Source organism: Polyergus mexicanus, unplaced genomic scaffold, assembly GCF_030449975.1.
Source record: "Polyergus mexicanus isolate NDT 795.1 unplaced genomic scaffold, iyPolMexi1.0 SCAF_2, whole genome shotgun sequence".
Classification (NCBI taxonomy): Eukaryota; Metazoa; Arthropoda; class Insecta; order Hymenoptera; family Formicidae; genus Polyergus; species Polyergus mexicanus.
Window position 1 is genome coordinate 4,264,022 of NW_027223322.1, and position 14,174 is coordinate 4,278,195.

General features: G+C 32.7%; 2 protein-coding genes across 11 annotated transcripts in view; one reads left to right on the forward strand and one right to left on the reverse strand.

The window, feature by feature from the left end:
- LOC138944671 (low density lipoprotein receptor adapter protein 1) overlaps positions 1-9,821 on the forward strand; it is a 67,950-nt gene extending 58,129 nt beyond the window's left edge. For 2 of the 3 annotated variants that reach the window (XM_070315520.1, XM_070315519.1), the window contains exons 4-6: positions 2,179-2,420; positions 4,029-4,180; positions 4,882-9,821. In XM_070315520.1, coding sequence (XP_070171621.1) covers positions 2,179-2,420; positions 4,029-4,180; positions 4,882-5,082 — 595 coding nt within the window. In that variant the 3' untranslated portion in view covers positions 5,083-9,821. Of the gene's footprint in view, positions 1-2,178; positions 2,421-4,028; positions 4,181-4,858 lie in introns of all 3 variants that reach the window. The other variant, XM_070315521.1, reaches the window with a different exon arrangement.
- A 13-nt stretch (positions 9,822-9,834) lies between these two features.
- Positions 9,835-14,174, reverse strand: part of LOC138944670 (beta-1,4-N-acetylgalactosaminyltransferase bre-4) — a 103,234-nt gene continuing 98,894 nt past the window's right edge. For all 8 annotated transcript variants that reach the window (XM_070315516.1, XM_070315517.1, XM_070315515.1 and 5 more), the window contains 2 exons: positions 13,717-13,935; positions 9,835-13,623 (listed from right to left, as the gene is read on the reverse strand). In XM_070315516.1, coding sequence (XP_070171617.1) covers positions 13,485-13,623; positions 13,717-13,935 — 358 coding nt within the window. In that variant the 3' untranslated portion in view covers positions 9,835-13,484. The remainder of the gene's footprint in view (positions 13,624-13,716; positions 13,936-14,174) is intronic.

Here is a 14,174-nt window from a genome sequence, read left to right on the forward strand (position 1 = left end):
GTCGCGATATGCGACGAGCACGATTTCGTTGCGGGAAATTATTGGCGCGACTATTTCCGATCCGTTATTCTGGTGCAACCTCTCTTTATCGCTCTCATCGGGTCACCATACGATTTGCAGATTGCAAAATTTTCAATCTCATTAATGGTCTCGAGAGGATTACGAACTGTTGGCGGCAATGATAATTTCGTTACGCTTGGTTTGCAACGTTTTACATAATATACATAATATTTTCCAGCCACCGTAACAAATATTTTTGTAGTATCAGAAATAGACAGCCGAGTATTCTCAAATATTCACATGTTATTAACAATAAAATTAAATAATATCAAATTGATTTCTAGATTAAGTGAAAAATAATATCCTAGTTTATTTTAAATCTATATATTTTTTAATTTTATTTTAATATTTTGAATGGATTTTCAAGACTATTTTTTATTTTATTTTCGATTTATTTGAGTTTTCATACAGGATTTTTGTACACTTGTACATTTAATTACATTTTTGTGAAAATGGTTGAATTAAAAAAAAATTCATGTCGAATTTCACAATCAAGAACCAATTTTTGAATAACATATAGATATTTTTTTCATCCTCCAGGCATTATAAGAACAGATTAAATGTGTTTTTGGCTCTTGATCCATAATATAAAAGACTGTCATGTGTGTGTATGTATGTGTGTTTGTGTGTTTGTCTTTCTAACAAAAATTTAATTTGTATTCACAAGTTTAGTTATGTTGATAAATGCATATCATACGGTTAATCAGGAGTGAGTCTACGGTTGAATAAATATAGAAAATTAAATATTGCTCGTCCGGATGGATTTTACATTACATAACGCATAAGATCTATGTTACTGACCAATCGATCAATCGACTACAGCGGTGTCTGTGATAAAAAAATAAAGTCGAAAAGAGGCTCGTTCCGAAAGAAAGCCTCGCCGAATTTCTGCGCGACGTAAATGAATGGATAAACTTTTTTCGTGCGTTCGCGATAATGATCCCGTGGACTCGTTAGAACGGCCGCGTAATTCTGGACGAGGTCGACCAGAACGAGGTTCCCATTGTTAACCCGCCGCCGGGCTCTATTTCCGCTTGCGCATAATGCGCTCGAAAATATACCGAAGTGGCGAATGAGAAATTTCACAGGAGCATGAAAAAAAGAGAAGAAGAAGAAACGACGGCTCGGTTAAAAATTTCCTTAACCTCCTCGCCATTTGGCGCCAACGACGTGTTAATTAACCGGCGTGCAAAGACGCGCGGCTGAATAAAATTAAGCAGCCGGATTAAGAGCGTTGAAGGGTATTATTTTGGGGCCGACGGTATTATCGATTCCCGTCAGCAATAATTTCAAAAGTCCGAGAAAAGAGAAGGAACGTTGAAGAAAAAGATGAACGGAGGAGAAGAAAAAATAAAAGAAAGAAAATTAACGTTCTAGAAAACAAACTTCCGTACGGAAAAAAAAAAGTATATATTTTTTTTTTTTGCACAAGAAATCATTCTATATGTGTGTGTTTGTACTTATTTCATTGCCATTTTATATAGCAAATATTTAAACATTTTAAAAATTATATAATTATTATATTTTGTACACATAAAGTATGTATATACTTATTGTTATTTTATTTCACTATTAGGTATATATATATATATATATACCATATATTAAAATAAGCCAAGTCCGTTACGTAAGATAAGGGATGAAAGTGCCTCAGTACACCCCTCCGGAGTTCCTTTCTAGTTATATCACTGCATCCGTTCTTTTATAAGCGTTCACGATGCATCCCGTATACGCACACGCACGCACACACATTGTTTCCTTTACATATTATATTATTCTCGTTTCCCTTACGGAATTTCGGATTTGCCCTCCAGCAAATTTTCGGCTCTTATACACGGAGCTAACATTCTACAGTGCGACATAAACGGAAGAAGCTGTCGCCGTAAGTGGTAAACATAAATTTACATAATGCAGGATATGCATAAAAAATTGCGTAAAACTGAGATTATCGCCATAGTTGAGGACGCTGCGTTGTTGAGATACGCGTGTGAGGACAGTGATCTCTTTTAATCTCCTTAAAAGATATACAGATAAGGAAGAAGTTACTTTTGACAGAAAAAATTAATTCTTACAATGTATAATATAATTCGGATCTCGTTCGTTATCAATTTGTTTCAGGATCTCGTATTGCTCGGCGGATGCGACGCACGATCATGTGTTCGCGTTTATCGCGACGAATCTGAACGAGACGATGGAGTGTCACGCGTTTCTCTGCCCTAAGAGAAAAATGGCGCAGACAGTGACACTGACTGTGGCACAGGCTTTCAACACGGCTTATCAGGCGTGGCAGTTGTCGCAGTCCGATCCCAGGGTTCATCACGCGCAAGATAAGAGTCCTCCTTTGACGGGCGATAAGACTGGTGAGGAAGCTTTTCATATTAGTGATATTATACTAAAATCGATCGTTATAATTTTTCAAGACGACATAAAAATCTTCTCGTAAAAATGTGAGAAAATAAAAAAAAAAATTAAAAAATAGGGGAAATAAATACGATTTAAAAGGTCCTGTTAATTTAATAAAGAAAAAATTAAAATCTTTAAAAAAAAGATTTGTTAATTATATAATTATAAATTTTAATAGTATTATAAATTTTCGAAGAGGACAAATTTTCTATATAAGTTATATATAATTATTAATTTAGGTAAAGTTTGTACGATTAGAACTTGAGGAAAAATTAAATATATTCATTATCAAATGAGTAGAAATGGAGCCTATTCTCGTTTGTCTGCACTTTGAAAAAGTTGTTGCTTGCTTTAATCTGGAGCGGGTTTGTGTGAGCGGGAATATAAAGAGGGTGGCTGCCACGATGATCGTGAAGTGCAGTGCCTATATGGGCTTTGCACTTAACCCGCCGAGAGTACGGATATTGCGGGATGCACCGAGCGAGAGAGCCAGGAAATTGTGCGTTAATATTGAGGGTAGCACACATATTCTGCAACAATGAAAAGTATTGTAATTTCACTTCTGGACATTCTCAATTATTAATCATCTTTCCTTTAATGACACTATCACATTTAAGTATAGAAAGTAGAAAGTATTATACAATTCTAATTCGTCTAATTTTATGCTTATTTTAATACCAGATTGTTGTTCCAATACAAACTGATAAACAAAATACTAATAGGAAAAAGAAAATCATTGCAAAAATAATTCTCTCCTGAAAGTTTATAATATTTTACTTTTGTTGAATATTTCTCATTGGTGCTGTATCAATGTTTCATTGCTGACATAATATATGATTCACATTGATATAGGACGTTTGTGCCGAAATATACCAGACGACACCGATATTTTCATAATCGATCAATTTAATTCTCGCTGTATCGCAAAACTAGTTTATTGATTTTTAGATTCCAAGGATTTTATTTTATGGATATTGCATGAAAATATGTCACTTTTAAATATTGCATCGAATATTTGGAGGCGCAGAGCTTTAGAAAGGTTTATATAGGTGATGCTTCATCTCAAAAATAAATATTCATCTGTATCAATCCGTGCGCTAAAAAATTAATTTGCATTTTCAAATCTTTTCATCGCAATATTTCGTAAATCATATTTTTATCGAATCTCTCTACATATAACTCAACATACAACAAAATTATTATAAATTTTGAATCTTCTCTCAATTCGAAAAGAATGTTTATCCAATAGAAGTTTTGACACATGAATAATATTCAAATATAAAAAATAATATTCAATTATAAAAAATTCACAAACAATAGAGTAATTTTCATTAACCGAACATTTAATTGTAAAATGAGAGTGAATAATGATTTACTTAATATACCATATTCAAGTGCTTTACGTTACTTTATATAGTAAATAGTGTTTTTCATATATATTTATTTGCACAATTCTATCTTTTTATGCAATATTATCAATTTATTCGGAAATAATATATCTTTTGTTATACATGTCTTCGATTATTTATTTATTTTAATTATTTGATCTGTATCTTTGATTGCAGATAATAATGAGAAAAAAAACGCCAGCGAGACAAAAACCACCGGCAAGATCAACGAACAAAATAAGCAGAACGGTCAACAACGGCGTAATGAAAGCCAGAAGAATTTACTAATTGATCTGTCGAACGATCCTAAACCGGCAGGAAATTCATGGGTGAGTGATAAAATGCGAAATTCTCTCTCTCTCTCTCTCTCTCTCTCTTTGATGCATCATTGTCGTTGCTGACGCCCATTAAAAGGGGCCCGATTGTAAATCGATAATTCCGAGGCCTTTGATCTCTTTGCCGTTGCAACATCGAGTCGATATTTTACATCATGTTGCTACATTTATAAGCTTCTCGCCGTTAATTCACATCGTACTAGTAGATAGGAGAAGAGGTTGCTCCTTTGGAGATTAATTAAAGTATCCGGAATAGCAGTCGTTCGTATTTATTCCTTGAGAATTTTGGAAAAATTTCAAATACACACACATATATATTTTATACTTTTACTTGGGAAAGCGCCAAAATATTTTCTTCGATGTTTTGTAAATCAAATGAATCGAGAAACTTTATATTCATACATGCTCTATAAATTTATTCATTATAACTGATCAAAATATTTGGAACATTACATGTATTCGTATATATTCTTGAATCACAAAACAAAAATCTATCATTGACTCCTCCATATTTTCTATATCGATAAAAAATTCTAGAAACAATTTTATATATGAAAAAAGTTTTAACCTGTTAATAACATTCCAATAATAATATAATTATCGTTATTATTTTCAATTTATAATTGCCAATGAGAAATAATAAAATTGAGCAGATAAAAATTTATTTAACAGCGTGAATTGTTCGTTTGTTTTAGGTGTGTTTCGAGGAGGAATCAGACGCGAAAAAAAGCCAGAAGAAGAACGCGGCGATCAACAACAGTATTCCTATGACCACGCTTAGGCACCATACAACGGCGTCTACCCCGGCTCATCATGTGGTGCCCCGACCGAGCGCTGGTTTTAAGGTGCAGAACGCTTGGGGTGAATCTAGATCGGTCGATCTCATGTGCTCGTAGCAGGCAGGATAGCCGGCGGCCGACAGTTTCAGGGATGTGCCGTTGATAACAGGCCTCTGGAAACATCTTTCGAACAACGGCCAAGCCAAAAAGACCAACGGCAGTCATTAGAGACCCTTCAGCCGAACTGTCCTAATAACTTCCGATCGCGAATTTAGACATGAAATATCGAGGATTCTTGCCGATAATATTTTTAGCGAATCCCGAAGAAAGGCAGCGGAGACGCGACACAGTGATGTCTATCTTGTGTGATGTAATCTTAACGAGACTATGTTAAGTCCAAGTGAGGTTTCTATATCAGCTGAGGAAACGAAGGAATAGTTGCGCGCATGATTTCTATTCGATATAATAACAGTGATGCTGATTTTTGAAGAGGACCAACCCGCAGCGGAAAAAGATTGCGGTAATCGGGGTGAGATCAATTTGCAATGGATTTTGTATAACGCGTATATATACCAATATACATATAAATATGTGCCAATTACTTTACACATACATATCGCACAAACATCAATGAAAGAGAATATAAGAATGTCGAGACATACCGCGCTTTTTATTGTTGTTAATAGTGTTAACTCTGGAAATTAGATTAAAATTAGTCGTAAACTCGCGTTTTCAAAACATGAAACTTTAAAGAGAGATCAGCATATTAAAGATTAATTTTCAAAGTTAACCAAAAAATTAAAAATCTCGATCCACAGATCAGATAAATTCATTATTAAATAAATTCTTCTCAATTTTTTAAAAAAGATTGATATAATCTGTCTATTAATTAAAACTTTTTTAAATAAAATATATAATTATAATGAGAGAGAGAGAATATCTCTAAAAAAAATTTATAAAATTTATCACAAAATAAATCATAAAAATATAATTAATTAATTAATTAATTAGTCGTTTAACTGATTATCATATGGATATGAAATTAATTCTTGAGAGGACAATTTATGTGAATAAAAATGCATCCCGTCCAAATTTGAAAATATCGCTGCCACATTTTAACCTCGTGTATTTTGAATATTTTACATCTACAACATAGTATGCGAATAAATTCGTTTTAAAACGATTTTTTAGTGAATTCTTGTCATATACCAATGCATATTCCAGGGTTAATACCTATTTGTTATTTTTATTAGAAAAAAATTTCAATCTTTTATCTACAATCTACACATCATACACAAAACGCGAAGAATCGAGAGAACACCAGGTTTCGTAGATCGATTTCCTATTACGGATGCTGGATAGAGATAATCCTTTACGTAATCGTTGATAATTGAACCTTTGATTGAATAGCTGGACTATTTCTTATTGTTAACTGAAGTTCTCGTTAAAATTTCTTGCAAGAACAAAGTTTAATGTAAACGTAGCCATTTAAACAGATATGAAAAAATCGCATTATTTTTAATACATTGTTGACGTAATTTGCGATTAGCTCATTTTGTAAAGCTCACATTTCTGTTACTTTCTTTCATATTTAAAGAGGTCAAATTTGATGAACGAGCTTTCTTGCGCACCGATGATGATACAATTTCATTAATAGCGTCGACGGATTTAAAGAGCGATTGCTATCAAATTATCGCAATATTTGCATATGATATATTAAGTGTGAATGTGTTGATATACTATGTTATGAATAAATGTGCGCGTATCATAAGTAGGACGTAATAATGTCGCTGATAATCGAGGGGAGAACGTTAACATAATTTAGCGTTAACTATATTGATATTTAATTTATCAATTGTTAAATCGTAAATATATCGTATTCCTGGTTGTAAATCATATATCTGTATGTAATTATCGCCATTACGTGACATCGGACAATTCAAGTCCTCATTTCGCGATAATATGTTATTATTGATTCGGTTTTATAATATTTTCGAAACAATAATTTGATATTTTTTACCGCATGGTCGACATAGGGCTGTGTTCGTTTTCGAAAGAAAAAGATATAACGGATATAGTACATATTATATGGTAACTTACTGTCCATTAGTCGATGTTATATCGTCAAAGAACGACGTTTTTAAACTATTAGATAAAATTACGTCGATTCTAATATAGTTATTCTGATGGAAGGTTTTCATAGATTCACGGAATTTATCACAAGATGATATGAAATAGTCAAAATGCTCATTTTTTTAAATTAAATAAGTCATATTAATCTCTTTTCGAGAGAAAGAGAAAGAGAGAGAGAGAGAGAGAGAGAGAGAGAGAGAGAGAGAGAGAGAGAGAGAGAGAGAGAGAGAGAGAGAGAGAGAGAGAGGAAGAGATTAAAGTTTTTGTACAAAATTTTTCGTTATCTTTATTAATTTTTAAGATAAAACATTGGTTTATTGTAAAATATTTTTTATCTTTACACAAATATTTTTTTTACAAGAGAATTGTTATATCAGATAATATATTATTAGAAAAAGCATTACCGTTTTTCTCTAAAAATCTATAAGAAATATTAAAATCTTGAAATTTCTTGTTCATCGTTATAATTAAAAATTAATTATCAGAATTGTAAGATGCCAAAGTAGGCATTTATAATCAAGAAGAGATTAAAATGGCTTTGTATTATTTTATCCCGTATAGATCAGATGATATATCAGCTGAAAACTTGAACGTTCAAATGTATGCTGATAATCATCTCTCTCGAAACGATAATTCCATTATTCTATACTGCGCATTATTAGCACACAATCATTGCACTTGTATTTACCACAGGAATGTTATATACATTTTATGCGCTAAATGTTCGTAGTTCGTAAGCAGCACAAATCAAATATACGTATACATATCGGACGTGCGTCTTGTGGGAATTTATTCCGGTACAGAAAAAAATAATCACCCTCTTTGCGATCTTTAGGATGAATTCAAGTATCGATTCATTCCGCTTTATCCGCACATGCACGATGGCTAAACCTCTATCAATATTGATAATTTTAGTTTACATTCGCGAAATTATATAGAAACTACGTTTGCACGTTTCGTTTTATTGACACAAGCTAATAAGTATTGTCACGAGATAATAGCATGATCAGAAGTCATTGGAGTATATATTTGTTTCTCGAGTTAAGATAAGATGACATGCAGTACTAAAGATAGAAAAAAAGGAATATGCTTTAACAGAAATTTATTGTTCCAATACATTACGAATGTAATTTGTGAGAAGGGAAATAGCCTCCCAGATGTTCCGGTAAATTGAGAAGAAGCAGATATTAACGTACACGAGGATAATCTCCATACTTTATGCATTTATCCACATTACCTTTTTAGATAATTTTTTCTTAGCCAATTTATATAAATATTGTCATATATATATATATATGTGTATCATAATTTTTTCTCTTTAATTTTTTGACTTATAAAAATCGAAAATGATTGCTTTTAAACAATAGATCCTTTTCTTCAATCGAAGGACCTATCTCAATTATCCCTTTCGGATTAGTGATGCGAAATAAGCATATTTCGAGAAGATATTTTTTTCCAACGGAGGAGAAGGATAGTATTTTGAAAATATTTTCCGGGGATTTATATAACGTTTTCTAACATTATAATTATAAGAATGATCAGAAAACACTCTAAGAAATTTTGAAATATTTTGAGACGACTCTGAGGAAAACTACAAATTCCTCCAAAGAATTCTAAAAATATTTGGAGAAATCTCAGAATATTCGGTTGATATATATGTACAGATTTGCACAAATTTCTTGCTATATATAGTTATATAATATTACATAAATGCGCTTTTATAAAGTTCGTAATGACAGATTATTTTCTCGAAATATTCGCAAAATATTTTCTCGCATCAACAATCCAATCTAGGATTAGTAATATGAAAAGTCCTCGTGTCCGCGCTTTGAAGATTTCCTGATGCTTTTAATTAGAGACGGCATCGCGTATATATATATATATATATATATATATGTAATACATTACACACCCCGTATTACATACGCCTCTTTTTCTCTCACACATTCTGTCGCTCACCTTCTCATATAAATACTTAACGATTACTCCTTATATGCAATACTTATATCTTTAATCACTATCTCGTCTTTGCTGAAATTGGTGTTTAATATCGAACATGCCGTACGAGAACTGCAATTTCGTGGTAAAGACAAATATTAAAAAATAATTGCATTCCAAGCTTTAAACAATTTCTTATCAATCTAGTGTAACAATAACGATACAATAATAATAAATTGATCGCATAAAACTACATAACTCTCGCGATTATCGTAAAAGAATAATCCTTCTCTCTCGATAAAAAACGCTTCTAAAATATTCCATATGTACGCGAAAAAAAATGGATGTGCAAAATGTACAGTGATACGTATAAAAGTCTCGTCTTCTCAATGGAAGAAGTTCAAGTCGCAAAAATGCAAGAGAACAGGATGATCATATCCTGCGAAACTCTCGTACGGCAATCAAACGCACCAAATTAGCCTAGCGTATTCACAATACATAGAGTGTGTCACGTAAATTAATCCGATCGTATATTCTTAAAATATAAAAAAAAAGAATTTAATTCAATTGTGATTCACGAAAAACAAAAAACCTTTTTTTCTGTTATACACACTCGAGTATTGCAATCGGGCCGTTTCTACGCGTCATGCATAACGTGCTCGAGAAATAAAATATAATTCATTGTCAAAAAGATAATATAATGAAATAAATAATATTCTGATTTTTTTATATAGTTATGATAGTTTCAATAATTTAATTTAATAAAGTATATATTTAAGACTCTATTAGTATAATAAATAAAATATAACTATATATAATATATATATATATATATATTATATAGTTATATTTTATTTTTTGATTATATCGATGAAATTTAACTTTCCTGTAAATTGTGATTTATATTTCTTTTTCGGGAGTACATTAAATTATTTTCTTTGTCTTAAATTATCTTAGGTATTCCTGATTATTCGATTATAGTAATATTATATGATACAACGTTTTCTTTAGAGCTACACTGAAATATTATCTCGAATCGTTTCTCCTTCGCACGTTCGTTTCCGCTTGTCTTTCATTTCCATTCGGTAACAAATTAATTATTAAGTCGCGTAACGAAAAATATTCGAGGTAATTCTTATAAATACCTCTCAACAAAATTACTTAGCTATACTTATACCGAATTATCCTCCTCAGACTTTTTATTCGAAGTTACCTGTCTCTTATCGAAACACAAAATTATTTAGCATTCTGTATTTTTATTCAATATTTATCAAGTTTTTTTTTTTACACTATTTCTGTATTGAATTTAAATTTGATATAAGGTAACAGTAAATTTCAAGACTAAAACAGGATAGGCAAATTAAAAGAAAACAACCATTGTTATGTATATATAGCTTTATTTTTCCCTCTCTTTTTCTTATTTAATGTAATTTTAAAAATTATTCTTTCTCACAACTCTCAATCGAATTCTCTTTTTAAGAATACAGAAGAGTTTTAATATTTTTGAGCAAAAAAATCTCTCTTTTATGTATGAAACAATTTTAAATATTCAATTTCAGAAGAATAAGTAATAACTTGAATGATTTTAATTTCATGTCTGAGGGGATAAAATCAGATTACGCAAAAACAACAAAACGAACTGATTACATATTTACATATCGAATAACAGCATCGGAATGTTTAATCACAGGAACGGTGATAAAAGGAACGTATCTAACGCATATTCAGTATTTCCCGCATCTCATATTTTTTCAGTCGGAATTTTCATGCACGTGCCACTTCGTACAACGCAAACATCAATTGAATCCTGTCTCCAGCAGAAAAACTTATCACTTCGCATTTACGATTCCCTCGCTTGAAAAGAAAAGCAAGCCTTATAATAAATTAAATTAATTAAGACACATTTAAATTATTAATATTTTTTCATTACATTTACATTGACTAAAGAAAAGGTATGAGAACATATAATTTATTTTGCTATCGCCAAAATGTTGAGATCAATGTTCAGTTGAAAATTTTAACATAGTTTATCAAAGCTAAATGCGAAGTAATAAGTCGGATAGCTTTGAAAAGCAGTTGGGTGGGTGCGGAGAGTTTTGACGGGGAGAAGTATCGATCGATTGCGATTGGTTACGCAACGCGAAAGGAAATGAATGTTAATTGTACCGCTCGTCATTATGAATCTATCTCCTAAACTTCTTTCATCGTGATCCTTTTAGCCGCCGAAAGATGCATTATTCACAGCCCGTGCTCTCGCTTGCGCTTAATGCTTAAGTATACCTGTCCATACATGAACATGAAGTTTCACACGTGTCTCACTACACTCTATGACAAGACGTGATATGTTAGTGTATCCTAAGTCTTGAATGCGCTCGCTATCGTCTCGCATATATCCAAGTGGATTTCGATCATATGCATTCAGCAGATATATATTTACGTTATTTCTCTCAAAACGTATAATTGTCTAATTGTGTAAAGAAGTTAATTTTAGAGACAAACTGTACAAAACATCAGTTACTCTTGATCGGAGTTAATTAAATAATTCATATTTTTATTAGCCAAGAATTCATTAAAGTTTTTCAATTACTTCTGTTAAGTTTATTCTTGTTTCAAGTGATTCTTTGTTTTTTTCTGATTCTAGTTTTTTACGAAACTTGATAATTGGTTAAATTAAAATTAAATATTTGTTCTGATTTTAATTAAAAACTGCTTATTCGAGATATTGCTACAACTAAGTCTGAAGATCAATATTTGTCTTGGAAGAAAAATATGATTTTTATTGAAGAATTCTTATATCTTACCTTGAGGCAAACAGGTAATTTTATTTCATATTTAGTCGTAAGTATACGCGAGCAAATTGTGCGTATCCTCGCTTACCATCAAACAATTAAGTACCATTTCTTCATTTCACACAATGAAATGCTCGCTCGCATTCATATTGACCGAAAAATCAATCCTTCGCAACGAAGTTAACAGACAGTTTTGTAAAAAAATAAGCTCCGATCTCGCCTTGAGAGCTCGAATTACGAATTCAGAACACGTTCGGATCAAGGTTTAACGAGTGACATGCGATCTTGAAAAGTGATTCGAAACCTCTCACGTTACATCTCATGCGATTAGCCTACGAGAAACTTTATCCGCAATATTATGCTCCCTCCTGTATATTTTCTCATTACGCACTCTAATCCACTCTATCTTTAGAATCATACGGTAGTTTCTCGTTAGCGGAAGAGTTGGAAGGTCGTCTCTGCTAACTCTCGGATCGCATTAATATTCAAAACAAATAACTAGCTGACTCATTATTATTAACAGGCTATTTATGATTTTTTAATTCATTGTCAGGATTGCTTCTTTTTATTCGCTAACGAGACGACACACCGTGCGCAATGATCGCCTAACGATGAATAGGACATATAGCCGTAAAAGCGGAAGCTCTCTAAAGTTTCCTCGAACGACGATAGTTTGCTTTGTATATAGTATCGTGTATAATATCGTGGCTTGACTTTAAAAAGGATATTGGAGCTCCTCGTTCTCTCGGCTTCTTCCTTGTATTTTCTATCTCTTTCTCTTTCTCTCTCGCACATCACACACACACATTCTCTCCTTTGGCACGTCACAGCTCGTATGCTACTCTCTACTCGCTCTCTAACCTATCATCGCGATAAAAAAATATGAGGAATAAAAATATATCACGTAACAACATCCTCCTCCCATGGGAAGAGGGACGAACTGAGGGCGAGGCCCTCATGCAACGGTGAGATATTCGACAACTCCCATACGAAAGTATCTTTCTCCTCTTCGTAACTCCTAACACTGACGCGCTCTAGCTTCGCATTAATCTTTCCGCGTCTCCTGCGCGCCAAACTTCTCGAAATTTTTAATTTTACAGAGTCCTTCCTTAATAATACAGTATGCAAACGATATGTTTTTTCGGCTTATTAATTTTCTTACCTTTTTGATCGAAAGAAAGAAACATCAAAAGCGATCAATCTCTGATAAAACGTGAATGGCATAGGATTAATTGGAAATTCTAAATACAGAGAAGTCATATCACTATATGGCATCCCTTTTAATTAAGGATTACGAAATCTTACAAAACATTCCTCATTATTTTTATCTTTCTCATTATTCATACTTGAGCTTCTTACTTTCAACGAATTGCATTATGCATCGAGTGTGCCATAAATGTTTGCAGTTAGATCAGTTAAGGATACAAATAGCCGGTGCATTTGGAACCTCGTCTTTTCGTCAATGAAATGGCATTTTCACGCAAGAAGAACGTCACGCTTCTCTTGCGAACATATTTTGCGCGAATGATTTTCGTTCTTGATCTTGTTCCATCGATGAATAGCAAGCTCCAGAGACGTGCTCTCGCTCATGATCGTATTGACCTTGCTACTAGGGATAAACTTGGCGCGTAGGAGCGTTCAGCCGAGCCAGGGTAGCCATCAGCTGGGCTGCGGCGGCGTCAGTCTCACCAGAAGCCACGTATATAATTTTGGCTTCCGCTTGTCGCTCAATTCGTACTGCAGGTTGGCTAGCCCGTCAGTGGAAAATCTTTTTTTGCCTGTTTTCAGGAACTCATACCTGAAACAATAAGTATTTATCACAATGATATTAGAAAGCTAATTATATTTCTTTGATAATTGATAAAAAAATAGTAATTTCTTTTCGACTCACCTCTTCGGATTGGCTTTCTCTTTCTTGTGCGTGAGCATCTTGTAGCGCGCGACGTTCGCCGGATAACGCGAGATATGCAAGCCATGGGCCTTGATGCGATTCGCCATATCGTCGTCCTCGCCACCCCAACCCCAGAAGACATTGCTAAAGCCGTTCACCAGTTGGAAGTGTTCGCGCGACATTGCGGATACGCCACCAAAAAGATCGGCGTAAGGTAATCTACGGAACGAACACTTGAAAATATTACAAACAAGCTTTTTTTCGAAAAAGAAAAAGAAATTTTATTTCTTGCCAAATACCGAAAATGTATATGTTATATCATAGATCTAGATATTCTAAATCATATATATTTGAAAAATTAGATTTACTTTATTTATTTAAACTTTGATTTTATTGTATAATATATATTTGAAATCTATATATAATTAATCATATTTTATATCTTTATTTATATAAAA